Source organism: Penicillium canariense, assembly GCF_028826845.1.
Source record: "Penicillium canariense strain IBT 26290 chromosome Unknown utg000002l_segment0_segment0, whole genome shotgun sequence".
In the NCBI taxonomy this organism is placed as follows: Eukaryota; Fungi; Ascomycota; class Eurotiomycetes; order Eurotiales; family Aspergillaceae; genus Penicillium; species Penicillium canariense.
In genome coordinates this window covers 3,437,803-3,453,259 of record NW_026622729.1, presented here as the reverse complement: position 1 = coordinate 3,453,259, position 15,457 = coordinate 3,437,803, and the positions used below count along the sequence as shown (strand labels likewise).

Sequence of the window (15,457 nt, the reverse complement as noted above, 5' to 3'; positions counted from 1 at the left end):
TGCCTGCAGCTGCCCCCTGGAAGCACCCTTGCTTTTGTTCCAGCCACTCTATACATCTCATCCACTATTGAGCATCTTGCCCCGTCAGGACCCCGACTTCGAGAAGAACAACCTTTACTAGCTCATCGCACCGCTCCTCGTCCTGCGGTCGATCGCAAACTCTCTGATGAGTGATCTTCCTACACTCCCAGTCGTCTACGACTATCGCTAGCGATGGCGCCGCTCGGCCAGACGATCGCCGTGATTGACAAGTCCGGCAAGGTCGTCAGCACGGTAAGCGCCCCGGCCCAGATGCAAATCCCTGATTATATATCCCCTCACCCTTTGCCAAAGGAAGCTCCAGTCCTCTAATACCGATCCCAGAGTAAACACCTGTTCGGGGTCTTCAGCCAAGCCAAGGCAGCCTACAAGGAACGCAAGTCGCATTTCAGTTCGGAGCGCAATGCCAAGATTGCGGAGCAGCAGGCCCTGCAGGCCCTGGCCACCTACCAGATCGATGACTCGCCGTCAATAGGCTCTCGACGCAGTCACCGCAGCAAGTCGCGGCATCACACGAGTCGCAGCCAGCATCCCCACCGGCCTCCCTCGCGCTATGAACAGGATTTACATTCCGCGACGGGGCGGCCCGAGTCTTACTATGGATCGGGCGAGGGCCTTCCCCGGCGTCATACTCACCATGCACTCTCCGTCCGAGAGCCCACTCGCCCAGTAACTGCCCGATCTAAGTCAGATGCCCATATCGACATGGACCTGGCTTACGGCGATGCCCATCCCACGGCCCTGTCGAGATACAGCCCGCCGGAGCCTGGCGTCGACGACCAAAAGCAGCTGGATGGGCTTGTGAGCCGTGCACAGTGGCTATTAGAAGAAGCCCACTGTGTCCAACACAGCGCAACCGCCACCATATCTCATCTGCAGAAGAATCCTGATGCCATGGCTGCCGTCGCCCTCACCCTGGCTGAAATCAGCAACCTGGCCAGCAAGATGGGCCCCGCGGCCCTTTCCGCCTTCAAGTCCGCTGCCCCGACTGTCTTCGCCCTTCTCGCCTGCCCACAGTTCCTCATTGCCGCCGGCGTTGGCCTTGGGGTGACCATCGTCATGTTCGGCGGCTACAAGATCATCAAGAAGATCCAGTCCGGCAACACAGCCGAAGTGGAAGTGGAAGAGTCGACCGAAATGGACGACATGATGGAATTGAACATGGAATCCGAGAGCCGAGTCGAGATGTGGCGTCGCGGCGTGGCCGACGTGGAAGCTGAAAGCGTTGGCACCTCTGTCGACGGCGAGTTCATCACACCCAGGGCTGCAGCCATGTCAGGCATCGACGTGTCCACGGCCCGGGCAGAAAGAGACCCGCGCTTCAGATTTGATGACGGCTCTGTCGCATCGTCGCGGCGATCACACCGCTCGCGCACCTCTCGTGCACCCACCAGTGCCGAGTCCCGAACTGGGCGCTCCAAGAGAGAGCCGGACACCAGCTCCAAGGCCCCGTCTGGCTTCTTCGGGCGATCCTCCAAGGCACCGACAAAGGCTCCCAGCCGTGCACCCAGTCAAACACCGAGCAGAGCCGCCTCCAAGGCTGACACGCACATTTCCGAGAAGGAGAAGCGGCCCACGGAGAAGAAAAAGAAGAAGGGCCCGAGCCGCCTGCGCCTCATGTTCACCCCCTAATCCACCACCCGGTCGACAGAAACACAATCCCCGTCTGCACCAGATTCAGACTCCTACGCGAAACGAACCCTTATGTTATCCGCAGTGCGCATCATGGATACGATATGCGAGCTGGCTTGTACATACGTACATACTTCCAGCTCACCCTGTACATTTTCAGCGGAGCGCAATACTTGGATACACCTCATCCGCCACCCAGCTCTAACAACAACGACATGACTTTCACCCATTCATCCTGGCCTTATTTTCCAATTTTTGTACTTTTGAAAAGATTTTGAGATTTTCCGTCATGAAGTTGAGTTTATGCAAGCATGTTCCGGCGTCAGATTAGCATGGTTTTCCAAATCTATCATTACCCACGGCGCCTGGTCAATTTCGTTCTTTTCCTTTCTCTACATACAAATGAACCCGCCGTCTTCGGCATTATTCCAATCTTTGCTCGAGTCCCATGAATAAGTCAAGACAATCGCCACAGGAAAGAAAACCTAGACTTTCCCCGTATGCTGGCTCTCGCCTTTGGCATTAACAGCAGCGATTGTCGCTGCCGCCCGAATCACAGTCTGGTACGAGTCGAACTTGCGAGCCGGCACTCGAGCAACGAAGATCTCGTCCAGTTCTTCCAGCGATCGGCCCTTCATTTCGGGCATGAAGAAGTAGAAGAAAACGACGCAGGCCAGATTCGACGCCGCCCAGATATACCCATACCTCGCGCCCTAAACCGCATCATTAGAATCAACGGTGCAACAGCAAAATTCTCCGACTCACCCAGTTCAAATGCTCGGGATTGATGAAATATGGCGTACAGAAGTTCACCAGCCACGCCAGCAGATACCCCAACGAGGTCGCTGTTCCCACCGTCCAAGCACGCAGCCTCGAGCTCACCAGCTCTGTCGCAACGGGATAACTCGCCGCGCCCACGCAGCCGTTATAAAAGAACATGAACAGCGCCGTGAATGCAACGAGTGTCTGGCCCGTCGGCAGCGTATTGGGACTCACGGTCGCCGCGATGGCGCTGGCCATCTGGCATAGGCCGCAGGCTACTGCGCCAAGCATGAGAATGGCGCGGCGGCCGAGGAGCTCGCGGATGGCGTACATGCCGACGTTGACGCCGAGGAAGCCGAAGCAGGTGTTCATGATGGAGAACTCGAAGGCTTTCGTGATGCCGCTTACGGTGAAGAAGTAGGTCTGGTAGCCGATGAGGAACCAGACGCCTGAGGCGGTTTGGCAGCCTATCATGCAGTAGCATAGTATGGTGCGGCGGAGGTCGGTGCCTGGAACTGTGTCAGATGGATATTGAGGTCGTCATGGCATAGACCGGAGGTGGACTTTCGGAAGACCTGCCTCGGAACATGTCCAGCGCAGCGACGTTGCCCTGTTCGCGCCTTTCTTCTTCCACTCCCTTGATCATTTCTGCCCATTCGATCTCCAGTAACGTCGGCCTGACACTCATGCCGTCCACACAGCCATTCTCTTCTCCTTCTCCGCTGTCACTACCGCTGGACGGCGCGATGATCGTCGCATAGCTCGCGCCGCGGAGTTGTTCAAGTGCCTTCCGCGCAGCCTGCTCTTTCCCTCGGTGCAGCAGCCACCGCGGACTCTCGGGCACAAAAAACAAGGCGAGGAAGAGCAGCGTCGGCACGATATACAGACAGGCCAGCGGGATGCGATACGACAATGCATCCAGGCGTTCCTTCGTCTTGTTATCCACCACCGCGCCCATAATACTCCCGATATTCACCCAATATGCGAACAGAGCGACCATCACTCCGCGCATATGTGCCGGAGCCACTTCCGCCGTGTAGATATTCGAGAATGTCACCAGGAACCCGTTCGCAAAGCCGAGCAGCAGTCGGCCCAGGTACAGCACTCCTGGGGTCGACGTCCCAATTTGAATGCCGCATGCTACTGCGTTCACCACGCAGGCAAGCCACAAGGCCGGCCGGCGACCAAGATAAGTCGAAAATGCCCCCGCCACGAGAGACGAGACGAATGAGCCCAGCGTTAAGAGGGAGGTGATGAGTTGTTGCACCGTACTCTGTGCGATGTTCCGATTGGTTAGTTTAGCTCTGGTGCTTTGCGGGGATGTACACAGTTCGGAAGACGCACGTCAATGGCATATCCGGTTTCACTCTGCGGTGTTGGGTACCCGAATACTTTGAGAAAGCCGGGCATGGCCTGCAACGAGCCCACGGCTGCGAGATCGAATCCGTACTGCATATTGGCCATGGAAACGAGGCAGCAGAGAAAAAGGCATTTCCGATTCTGCCAGAGCGTTGTCGACGATAGACTGTTATCCGCCATGGTGGAGCAGGGCCAATAAGCCCTAGGAACAATTCACCAAATGATAATGCCAGTGGTTGCCCTGTCCCCGGAGAGGGAATCAAACATTAACCTTATCCCTGAATACCTCCTACATATACACTCGGCAGCCCGGCACCAGAAGCACGCCTCCTGTGCCGAGAAACTCGTGAGGGGAAGCGGCCATGGGCCATCCCTGACTTTCGAGTCCTCGTTCAAGAGCCTTGTTCGAGAGAGATACGATTCCGCTAGCCTCTTTATCCAGGCTGGGGGAATAGATCGGCCCCAAGGCGTAGTCAACTAGATGCTGGCCACGGGAGTCTCCCCGCACACCCCGCAAGGTACAGTACAGTCCGGGGCGGCGGGCCCCACTCGACTCGAGGAAGTGGTGGCTGTCGATGCAGACGGATTACCCCAGAAGGCGTATCAGGAAACATGATGCAGCAGGTTGTGGGTGGTATCTGGTCATGTGGGGCCTCTGTCCAGCTGAACAGGATGTTTCATCGACATTGCGAAGCCGTCTAGATCCTCCTGCCCCGCTGGTATTGGGACCCATCTCGGCTTTATCAACCCGATGGCGGGGTCAGCCCTAACACACCGAGCAAAGGTCATCGATGATACTAGCGAGATTCCTGTTAGGACTGGTCAACTGGTTACTATATGTAGGGCAGGGATAACGCAGCACCTGAGACCGTCCTCGACCTTGCTGAACGTACTATTTTCCATCCTTTTCCAACAAGCGCGGAGCCCCCCGAATATGATTACTGAAAAGGCCGAGGAGCTAGTAGCTCTTATTTCAACCCAGCACATGCACACGCTTACAGGATGGAGCAATTTCAACATGGCAACGGTATTACCGGCTGTGGTAATAGCTTTGGGATTGTTTGTCGTGATAGACTATGGCTACATGCTCTATTTGCACTTCAAGATGGTATGAGTTGACAAGAACGCACACAGAACATGTTCTAATTAGCCATGTAGCCACCTGGGCCACTTCCACTGCCCATAGTGGGAAACACGCATCTGCTGCCCCCTAGCAAACCCTGGATCTACTTTGAGGAACTCGCAAAACAGTACCAGTCCCCCATGATAACATTCTGGACCGGCCGGCGCCCCACGATCTGGATCTGCGATGCCTGGGTCGCCAGCGAGCTGCTCGACAAACGGGCCGCCATATACGCCTCGCGCCCACGCATGGTGGTCTTCAGCGAGCTCGGCGCAGGCCAGTCGAATCTAGTCAATATGTACTACGGAGATCGATGGCGGCTGCACAGGAAACTGACGCATATGGGAGTGGGTCTGCAGCAGGTGCGAACGTACCGCGGCTTCCAAAATGACGAGAGTAAGGTGGTTGCGTTGGATCTGTTGGATCAGCCGAAGGAGTATGTGAAGCACTTTGAGCGATATGCCACGAGTGTGGTGTCCATTATTGGATTTGGGAGGCGGGTTGCGAGGTTCACGGATCCTCTGATCACGGAGGTGATTGCGGTCATGCAGCGTGCCGCCGAGTTGAATGTTCCTGGGAAGACGTTCCCGATGCTCATGGAGTCGTTTCCTGGTGAGTGAAGCGCCCTGCGAACACACATCAGAATTGATTGGTCAGGAGCAAAAGCTAACGGAGAGTAGTCCTCGCACGGTTTCCCAACTGGATGGCACCATGGAAACAGGGTCTCGGAAAAGGACAAGGACGAGGTCGACCATTCTTCTACGCGCTGGCGGAAGAAGCCGCGCAGAACCCCACGACAGACCAGTGTTACGCAAAGAAGCTCTTCGAAGAAGGCCCAAAGCACAACCTCTCTCGTATGGAAATCTCCTCGCTCTCCGGCAACCTCTTCGGTGCAGGCAGTGACACCTCCAGCTCCACACTGGTCACTTTCGTCCTCGCCTGCTGCGCATTCCCCGACGCCCTCCCCAAAGCCTGGGCAGAGCTCGACCAAGTCGTGGGACCACACCGGAGCCCGACGTTCCAGGACGAGCCGGACCTGCTGTACGTGAAAGCGTTCGTGAAGGAAGTGCTGCGGTGGAGATCCGTCGCCATCATCGGCGGGCAGCCGCACGCGCCGATCAAAGACGATCATTATAAGGTAGGAGGCCCAGCACCGTCCCGTGCCGGCTAAGGCGTTACGCGCTTCGGCTGGAGATTCGAGGGTTCAGATACTAATAAGAGTGATGGATCTAGGGATGGCTGATCCCGCGCGGGACCTGGGTCCAGGGCAACGTTTGGGCCATCCACCACCATGAACGAGAGTTCCCCGAGCCGGACCGCTTCAATCCAGATCGCTATCTCAAGGGGAGTCCCCATCACCGGCCCTTCCCTGGCGAGAAGGGGTATATGACCTTTGGATGGGGGCGCCGGGTGTGCAGCGGGCAGGGATTGGCGGAGCAGGGGACTTTCATCACGATCGCACGGCTGCTTTGGGGGTTCAGGATCGAGAAGGCGCTCGATGAGCAGGGCAATGAGATCCCGGTTGACATATTTGATTTCACGTAAGTTGTTCCCCGCTTCAAGGGACCTCAACAATCGATGGATCTTTGTGCTGATCGTTGGGGCCGGGCCCGCACTTCGCGTCCAGCAATGGCCTCAACATGCGCCCCAATCCGTTTGAATGCCGGATTACTCCTCGCAGTCCGGAGATCCGGGCGGCCATTGAGAGGGAGGGTCGGCAGGCTCTGCAGGACTTGTCTCGTTACAACGGTGAGACTAAATACCGCATGAGCACATATTACGCCACGGAGAAATTGTGATGGGTCTGTTCGTGATCCGTGAAGCGAGGACTATGAGGTCCTAGCCAGCTACCTACATGACGAGCAATGCAGAAGAATTTCCGGCCTCCGGCCATCGCTTCTAGGCTTCCCGGGCCTTCTCCTATACTCCGGCAATTACAGTGTTCCAAAGCAGCCGGGTTCGGCGCCGGGGAGGAGGTTCATGCTTGTGGGTCAGGACAGAGGACTGTGGAGTCTGTGCAGTGCGGTACGGCATGCGCAGCGCCAGATGACGCCATTACTCCAGATGAAGACCCATCACAATTAAATGGATGCCCGGAACGTGAGTGCTCAGCGTTCGCTATCCATCGTATAAGTTGACACCTGTTCAGACTTGCCTTGCGAGAAAGGGGAGGGCGATGGCCTGAAAGAAGGAGCGAGTGGAGCCAACGCGGAATCACTGCGGAGAAAATTAAAGAGCGCCCTGTGCTCCGTACTTAGTGACCGCTTCACCATCAGGTCGGACGACCGGACATTTCTAAATCCGCGTAGCTTGCAATCCTGTGTGACGGGCATACATATCTAACCTGCGCGACTAATGCTAATGCAGCAGTTAGTGCCACGCCAAGGACGAACTAGATTGTCTTAGCACCGGACAGGGCATCCCAGCAAGCAATCGGCAATGATTGATCCCCGCATTTGCCGCGATAATAGGCTAGAATGCATCCCCGGATCGAAGCCGGGGAGAGGAAGGGGGCGCAACGAGGTTGCGAGTCTGCGGGCGCAAAGAGGCAGCGCAGGAGACGACGCACGTCGGGGGTGAAGTAGGCAATACAGAGGTACTGGCTCTATCTGCGCCGGGCTCGGCAGATGAAGAGTGCAGAAAGAGCCGGAGAGATGTTTCCCAAGCAAAGGGCAATCGGAGGAAAATATCCAGGGGCGGGCTGTGGAGACGCCCTGGTCGCCATTGTTGCCGAGCGGCGACTCAAGGACTTCCGGTCCGAAAGCACGCCACCAAGCAGGAATTTGCTCAGAATTGTCAGACATATGCCCTCCTTTCTCGAGAGTGTGGCCCGAGTTTAAGTGTAAGAGTAGTCCGGCGTACTCGTGAATGTGCATTGCTCATGCCGGAGCCAAGGCCGTGGTCAACGGCGGTTAGCCCCGCCCGGAGCCGCCAAGTGCCGTCCGGTTGGCGCCTGCCCGATTCAACGCCGATGCCCGGGACATCGTGGACAGCACAGTCGTAGGACCAAAGCATGGCATTCCGCCATGCATTCCCCGGCCTGTGGAGAAACAAGAGGGTCCTCGAATGGACGATCAGCGTGTCCACACTCCAAGGGGTAATATGGTCGTAAGACAGATGGAAGCTGCAGTCCTGCTGGGGCATCGTGTGCCTGTGGCACGGGTGGGAACGGCAAACCGTCGGACAACTGAGCTCGGGGCCAATTTTCTGAAATAGCCACTGGCGTGCTAGTCTAGCCCGAACTGGTCCCGCGAAGTGGTGGACTTCCTCCGTCCGACACACCCTTCTGTTCTGGCATTGGCGGCTTCCTGGCTTATTTTACATCGTTGCTGCGGTTCGACTTCTTCGTCATGGAGGTGCCACGGGCCAATGTTCCTCTCGATGTGATTATCGTCGGGTGAGTTTGATTGGACTTTTGGAGGTGAAGTGCCGCATGCTAACCCTGAACAGGGCCGGTATGTGTTGTCAGCAACGCATCGAACTGCCCCAGTCCCAAAACAAGAACTCAATTGACCATCAACAGGTATTGGCGGCATAGCTGCGGCTTTGACACTGGGATTAAAAGGCCATCGGGTCGCGATCCTCGAGGCTGCCCCAAAAGTATGTGGCGTGGTCCATCTCATATGCGGATTATGAGCACTGCTAACCTAGAGCCGTATAGCTAATGGAGGTTGGAGCTGGCATCCAAGTCTCCCCCAATATGCTAAGAATGTTGGAACGTGAGTGGCTTTCCTTACTCTCAAGCATGATTAAGAAACTAACCCCTGATCAGGATGGGGCGTTGCGGATGTGATTCACGCCCAGGATGTCGCCCTGGAGCACATCCACGTCCGGCGATGGGAAGACGGCAAACTCCTCGCCTCCATGCCGGTGAACAAGACTTTCGGGCAGCAGACGGTCATCCACCGTGCAGACCTGCACAACGCACTAATTGAAAAGGCCCTGGCGCTGCCTAACGTGGAGCTGCGCGTGAACTCGCTAGTCACAGGTGTGGAATTTAGCCCAGCATCTGTCACACTGGCCGCGGGCACAGTTGTCCGCGGTGACGTCGTGGTCGGTGCCGACGGCATCAAATCCACCATTCGCGGACACCTGCTGGGGGACCCATCACTCCAAGCCATCGCGACTGGCGATGCCGCATACCGGATCATGCTGCCACGCAGCGTAATGATGAAGGATCCGGAGTTAAAAGCGCTCATCGACGAGCCACAGGCGACTCGTTGGTTAGGCCCGGGTCGCCACATCATCGCGTATCCCGTGCGCAATCACCAGCTGTACAATGTTGTCCTGCTGCATCCGGACCGGCATGAAGTCGAAGAGTCCTGGACGACGAGGGGCTCCAAGCAAGCGATGGTCGATAATTATGATGGGTGGGAACCGAGGGTCAGGAAGCTGATTAATCTGGTGGAGGATGATGAAGTGCTGGAGTGGAAGTTGTGTCTGCATCGCCCGCTGAAGACTTGGGTTCGGGGATCGGTAGCCTTGATTGGCGATGCGTGTCACCCGATGCTGTACGTCCCACCATGAGCCTTGTTTTTTGCGCACCGCTAACCACCCACAGCCCATACGTGGCTCAAGGGGCGGCGCAAGCCGTCGAAGATGCTGCCGCGCTTGGAGTGCTGTTGTCGACCATCTCATCCCGGCGGGATGTCCCACACGCGTTGCGGGTGTATGAGAAATCGCGGAAGCAGCGTGCGGAGACGGTGCAGCAATCTGGATCCGAGAATCGCATCACATTGCACTTGCCGGATGGTCCTGAACAAATGGTCCGTGATGAGCAGTTCCGGGCATCGACGACGGGCTCAAACCCAGACAAATGGTCTGACCGCGAGACTCAGCGGATTCTGTGGGGGTGGGATGCAGAAAAGGCGGCCTTGGATACGTGGAATGGTATGACTCGCGCCTCTAAGTGTTGCTTGATCGAATTGCTAATTCATTTTAATCAGAAGCCAGCGCCGGGTTGAAGTTCAACGCTAACTTGTAGTGTGCATACATTACGCACCCACTATATTCAACATCAAGCACCATTGTGCACCGCTTGATAGATCATGCTCGGCCCTCGACGGGACGCATGAGAGGTGTTCTTGGCTTTTTATCTCGCGACTACTGGACCTCTTGAGTCCTGGTACATATGCACCGGAGAAATCGTACATACTAGCATCGACGGCCACCAGATATAGATCATTAGCCTACTCAACGAACAGCGAAAACATGGCAATCCCGCAATTGTGACTTTTCTATTTCATTATACAATCATTCGGACCGGGGACCCATTCCAGTATACATCAGGCGTGGTAAACATGTAAAACTAAAATCCCAGCATTTTTGCCTCATGGAAGGCCAGTGACGCGCAGCATATGGCTCCAGAATTCTCAAGGCGAGAGAAATTACAGCTTCTCACCAGCGGCAGCCTTCATCTGGCCGTACTTCTTGAGACGGATGGCAGACACGTTGATGAAGCCGGTGGTCTCGGCGGGCGAGAAGTCACCGATCTCGTCCATGGAGGACTCGGTCATGTCGTAGAGCTTCTCAGTCTCGGAGTAGCGGCCGAGGACGGAAACGGTGCCCTTGTAGGCACGGCAGCGGACGACACCGTTGACAGACTTCTGGGAGGCGGTGATGGAGGCCTCCAGGAACTCACGCTCGGGGGAGAAGTACATGCCGTTGTAGAGGAGCTTGGAGTAGTTGAAGGTGACGAAAGAGTCACGCAGGGCACGGACCTCACGGTCCATCACAAGACCCTCAAGGTCGCTATGAAGAGTCAGTGGGGGTCGTGAAGCAATATGGTATGCAGGGAAGCTTACATGTGGGCAGCGCGCAGGCAGGTAAGACCGGGAGTCTCGTAGCAGCCACGAGACTTGATACCGATGAAACGGTTCTCGACCTGGGTGACTATTTAGCAAACTTGTCCAAAGGACGTTATAGACGCTTGAGATAACCCACGATATCGATACGGCCAACACCGTTGCGGCGGGCAATAGCGTTCGCAGTCAGGAAGAGGTCAACGGAGTCGGTGACAGTCTTCTGCTGGCCCTTCTCAGTGTACTCAAGCTTGACGGGAACACCCTTCTCGAAGGTGAGGGTGAAGTCCTCAGGCTGGTCGGGAGCAGTCAGAGGGTCCTGGGTCAACTTCCACATATCGGCCGGGGGGTGATGTTGGGGTCCTCCAGGATACCGGCCTCGTAGGAGCAGTGGGCCAGGTTCTCATCCATACTCCAGGGCTTGGACTTGGTGGAGGAGACGGGGATACCCTTCTCGGCGGCGTAGGCGAGGAGATCGTTACGGCCGACGAAGCGCTCGTAGAAGACGGGGTCGCGCCATGGGGCAATGACCTTGATGTTGGGCTGGAGGGCGTAGAAGGCGAGTTCGAAGCGGACTTGGTCGTTGCCCTTGCCGGTGCAGCCGTGGGAGACGGCGAAGCAGCCCTCGCGCTAGAAATAACCGCAAGTTCAGAAACCATGTACGAAATTGTGGAGGCAATGGATGTAAAACGTACCTGGGCGACCTCAATCTGGGCACGGGCGATGACGGGACGAGCCAGGGAGGTACCTAGGAACTTGGGTCAGCAAAGGAGAGCTCTAGTTAGGCCAAGCAAAAATGGTATAAGCATACCGAGAAGGTACACGTTCTCGTAGACGGCATTGCAAGCAATGGCGGGGAAGCAGAGCTCCTCAATGAACTCGCGGCGGATGTCGATAATCTCGCACTTGAGGGCACCGATCTTCAGGGCCTTCTCCCGAGCAGCCTCGAAGTCCTCCTCCTGGCCAACATCGGCCACTGCATATAATATTAGCATCTTTTCCTGGGGCGCATTGCTCACGTTAGCGCGTGTGACCTACTGAAGCAGACGACCTCATAGCCCTCCTCAATCAGGTACTTGACTAGAATCGAGTATCAGCGACTACCATTGTGCGAAGCCATTATGGGGTCATGTCGTACGAATGCAGCTAGTATCGAGGCCACCGGAGTAGGCCAGACAAACCTGTGAAAGCAATGGGTCAGTTCGGTCGCGCAACGCGGTAACTAGAGGTGTGGAAAGTGGGATGAAGTAGCGGTCTAAGGGTAGACAATGGGAATCGCAGCAGCAACAGATGCAATGAGTCAACATACCTTGCCCTTGGACATTGTGAGTGGAATGAGATATTTAGGAACAGAACTTGAAAAAGATGGGAAAGTACTGAGTTGAAGGTCGAAGGAATTGAGTCACCCGAAAAAAAGGCGGGTTTTGGTGCGGGCCGGGCGAGTCACACTTCTTGGCGCCGACACCGGGTGGGAGATGATAAGCCCTGATAAGACGACCTCACCGCATTCTCCGGCGGAAAAGTGGAAGGAGCGATCGTTGAGCTGATGGCTTTTCGATTGATTCCACAAGCTACCGAATGCATCTTGCCGGCTTAATCGGTATCCACCCTAGCTATGCTTGCTGGCCCGAGCAATGGCTCACGAGGGCGATTCTATACAAACAATAGAGATGACTATATGGGTTCCCGCGGGATCCTCGATCATGACTAATAACGATGATTGAGAACGTAAGCGTACAGGGATTCATAGGGCAGGCTACTCCATACATTACTCACTATAAGATAGAACTTTTAATCCCATCATAATTATGGGAACCGTCTGAGCGTTCCTGGGTTTGCTGCAGTAGCAACCAGAGCCCCATGGACCGGCGCCCGCACTGATCCAACGGGCAACAATTGCTCATCCGTCATACCTCCGCGCCGCGTTTGGCTTGTTTGCACCCGCGGTTATTCGCGGCGTCGCATCCCCGCAATCTCCCCAGAAAGGGCCGACAGGAGGAATTCCATTTATAAAGCGAGAGTCAGAGTCCTGGGAGGGTCTTCTTCATGCCTCTGCTCGCCGGTACACCGCGTCCCTCATACGCCTTTGAAAGATGGTGTCACCTCGATCGTCGCGGACTCTGATCCCTCGAGTTTCCCGCCGATGCTATTCAGCGGCTCCGTCGCCTGCGGCGAAGCTCAACTTGCCCATTGACTATAAGTCTACGCCGCTCCTACATCACACGCCCTCCTCCCTATCTAGCATTCCCGACTTTCCCGCAGCAGCTACCAGCAAAAGGCTGAACCTGTTCCAATCCATCAACTCTGCCCTGCGGACGGCTCTTTCGACTTCGGACAAGGTCATGCTATTCGGCGAGGACGTCGCATTCGGCGGGGTCTTTCGGTGCTCGATGGATCTACAGACAGAGTTTGGCTCGGACCGAGTTTTCAATACACCCTTGACCGAGCAAGGAATTGCCGGCTTTGCTATTGGTGCAGCAGCCGAGGGCATGAAGCCCGTCGCAGAGATCCAGTTTGCTGACTACGTGTTTCCCGCATTTGATCAGATCGTCAATGAAGCGGCAAAGTTTCGCTACAGGGAAGGCGGTACCGGGGGCAATGTAGGCGGCTTGGTGATTCGGATGCCCTGTGGTGCAGTGGGACATGGCGCACTGTATGTTCGGATGCAGTACCCCCGACTTTACCTTGCGGTGAACATATTCTGACCTATTAATTGCACAGATACCACTCACAATCCCCGGAGTCACTCTTTGCACACATACCCGGCGTCCGAGTGGTAATACCGCGGTCCCCATCCCAGGCCAAGGGTCTCCTCCTATCCTCCATCTTCGAACACAATGACCCGGTGATATTTATGGAGCCCAAGATTCTCTACAGAGCTGCTGTGGAGCACGTCCCTAACGAATACTACACAATACCCCTGAGCAAGGCGGAGGTGATCAAGCCGGGCAAGGACCTGACGATCATCTCCTATGGTCATCCACTCTACCTCTGCTCCTCTGCCATTTCTGCGATCGAAAAGACTATGAAGGGTGTCAACATCGAGTTGATTGACCTCCGGACGATCTATCCTTGGGACCGCCAGACTGTCCTTGAGAGCGTCCGCAAGACGGGACGAGCCGTTGTCGTCCACGAAAGTATGGTCAACTATGGTGTTGGTGCCGAGGTCGCTGCGACACTACAAGAAGGCGCCTTCCTTCGGTTGGAAGCCCCGGTCAAACGAGTTGCCGGTTGGAGCACACACACAGGCTTGACTTATGAGCAGTTTGTTCTGCCCGATGTTGCCAGTAAGCATATTGACCGACACCTGCTTAGAGTCTCTTCAAGCTAAGCATCTTCTCCAACAGGGATCTACGATGCCATCAAGCAGACCTTAGAATACTGAGGTGATACACTTCGAAAGAACACCTTAGACCAGATCGTCCTCCCACACAATTTCACTGATAATGCACCAGAGCTTAAAGATGTCCACTAGAACCAAAGATCATAAATAACAACTGTCATCCGTCTTAACCATTTTTGGGTGTATCCTTTCTGGGTCTCTTATTGTCTAGAGGGCTCAGTGTGCCCAGGTACCTCGGTAGACCTCCGAACGACAACCTAACAGGCTTACCTACGTACAAGGTGACAGATATATATTTTGATCCTTGAACTCCGTTGATGCCCCCATGCGATATGAGACAATAGCAAAAATGTTAACTAGTCGTCAAACAATGATCGGCTACCAACTCGAGCTGGTAATGGTCGCTGGAAAGAGAACCGGGTATGCCCGAGTGGCAACTTACAGTCTACGTGCTGTAGGTAGCCATGATCTTATACGCTTAGAGGCCCGGAACAATGCGAAATGGCATCTTCTCCATACTCTAGCGAAAGGATTCTGAGTATTGTTTTATTTATCTTTGTTGGGCCATTGCGAAGACCCGATTCTTCAGTCTTGACGTGACCAGTTCCACGGCATGCCGTCCCACCGGGGGCATGTCCCCACGCGGCCCAAGAAAGCTTAACACCTCGATGAACCACGCTCGGACCACATGGAAAGTCAACCACGACCCAAATTAGCTCAAAACATGAATCGAATCGTAGTTTTAATTGATTGATACATAATAGATACTCAAAGGAAACTGTTATTCAAATATGATCATAGTATATTGAGCTGTGAAAACATCAAAGTATTATCACGACAGCACACCCTATGACTATAAGCCTTGACTGACGAGGAATGGATATTCCTCTCGGCCGCGCTTCCTCGTAATCCTGGTAAGTGCAGCGACGTTGCAGAGAGGGCTAAAATTGGGAAAGCCGTCCTGCGCAAGATCGGGAAAGCACTAGAGGTGATTGGCCCACATTATCCGCTTGGGCGATCGACATTAACATATGCAAGCACATGGGATGTCCAGAAAGCCTATTTTCTCATAGCGTGAACTCTTTACTTCCACCATACTATCAAGTGTCTGTGATTGTGTCATAAGCTCTTGAGCCTCTAAAATGTAGCCGGATGGCGGCAAGTAGCTAGCTAGTACATCACTAGTCACATGCACCACAACATGTATCGTGGACCATGACTATTGGCACTTGGCTCGGCGCCGCACAGTAAGTTGATCGGGCGTAGCACGGCGAAGGTCCCCATCACCGAGGAATAAATCCCCTTCGGGTTTGCTACCACTGTAAGGGAGGATAGCGGCATCGAATCACCGACTCACCGAGTCACCGAATCACATGAGGATGGCCCCACGGACGAGGA

General features: G+C 55.1%; 6 protein-coding genes across 6 annotated transcripts; 4 read left to right on the top strand and 2 right to left on the bottom strand.

Annotated features, from left to right (window-relative positions):
• Positions 1-213: 213 nt before the first annotated feature.
• Positions 214-1,671, top strand: N7482_004446 (uncharacterized protein; the record flags this gene model as incomplete). The annotated part of the gene is made up of 2 exons (XM_056686571.1): positions 214-273; positions 364-1,671. 2 exons carry the CDS (start codon positions 214-216, stop codon positions 1,669-1,671), a joined length of 1,368 nt encoding a protein of 455 aa, XP_056545313.1.
• Positions 1,672-2,156: 485 nt separating this feature from the next.
• N7482_004445 (uncharacterized protein) lies at positions 2,157-3,888 on the bottom strand (the record flags this gene model as incomplete). The annotated part of the gene is made up of 4 exons (XM_056686570.1): positions 2,157-2,384; positions 2,437-2,942; positions 2,998-3,706; positions 3,778-3,888. The coding sequence occupies 4 exons, from the start codon at positions 3,886-3,888 to the stop codon at positions 2,157-2,159; spliced, it is 1,554 nt and encodes a 517-aa protein (XP_056545312.1).
• A 922-nt stretch (positions 3,889-4,810) lies between these two features.
• On the top strand, positions 4,811-6,714 carry N7482_004444 (cytochrome P450; the record flags this gene model as incomplete). The annotated part of the gene is made up of 5 exons (XM_056686569.1): positions 4,811-4,900; positions 4,951-5,527; positions 5,596-6,053; positions 6,149-6,456; positions 6,543-6,714. The coding sequence occupies 5 exons, from the start codon at positions 4,811-4,813 to the stop codon at positions 6,712-6,714; spliced, it is 1,605 nt and encodes a 534-aa protein (XP_056545311.1).
• A 1,214-nt stretch (positions 6,715-7,928) lies between these two features.
• On the top strand, positions 7,929-9,899 carry N7482_004443 (putative salicylate hydroxylase; the record flags this gene model as incomplete). Its single annotated transcript, XM_056686568.1, has 8 exons — positions 7,929-8,012; positions 8,152-8,312; positions 8,366-8,370; positions 8,439-8,515; positions 8,577-8,634; positions 8,688-9,426; positions 9,477-9,805; positions 9,862-9,899. The coding sequence occupies 8 exons, from the start codon at positions 7,929-7,931 to the stop codon at positions 9,897-9,899; spliced, it is 1,491 nt and encodes a 496-aa protein (XP_056545310.1).
• Positions 9,900-10,302: 403 nt separating this feature from the next.
• N7482_004442 (argininosuccinate synthase) lies at positions 10,303-12,040 on the bottom strand (the record flags this gene model as incomplete). The annotated part of the gene is made up of 9 exons (XM_056686567.1): positions 10,303-10,666; positions 10,720-10,799; positions 10,859-11,079; positions 11,130-11,346; positions 11,412-11,464; positions 11,528-11,692; positions 11,755-11,796; positions 11,855-11,897; positions 12,026-12,040. The coding sequence occupies 9 exons, from the start codon at positions 12,038-12,040 to the stop codon at positions 10,303-10,305; spliced, it is 1,200 nt and encodes a 399-aa protein (XP_056545309.1).
• Positions 12,041-12,809: 769 nt separating this feature from the next.
• Positions 12,810-14,101, top strand: N7482_004441 (2-oxoisovalerate dehydrogenase subunit beta; the record flags this gene model as incomplete). Its single annotated transcript, XM_056686566.1, has 3 exons — positions 12,810-13,369; positions 13,438-14,003; positions 14,064-14,101. 3 exons carry the CDS (start codon positions 12,810-12,812, stop codon positions 14,099-14,101), a joined length of 1,164 nt encoding a protein of 387 aa, XP_056545308.1.
• Positions 14,102-15,457: the final 1,356 nt, after the last annotated feature.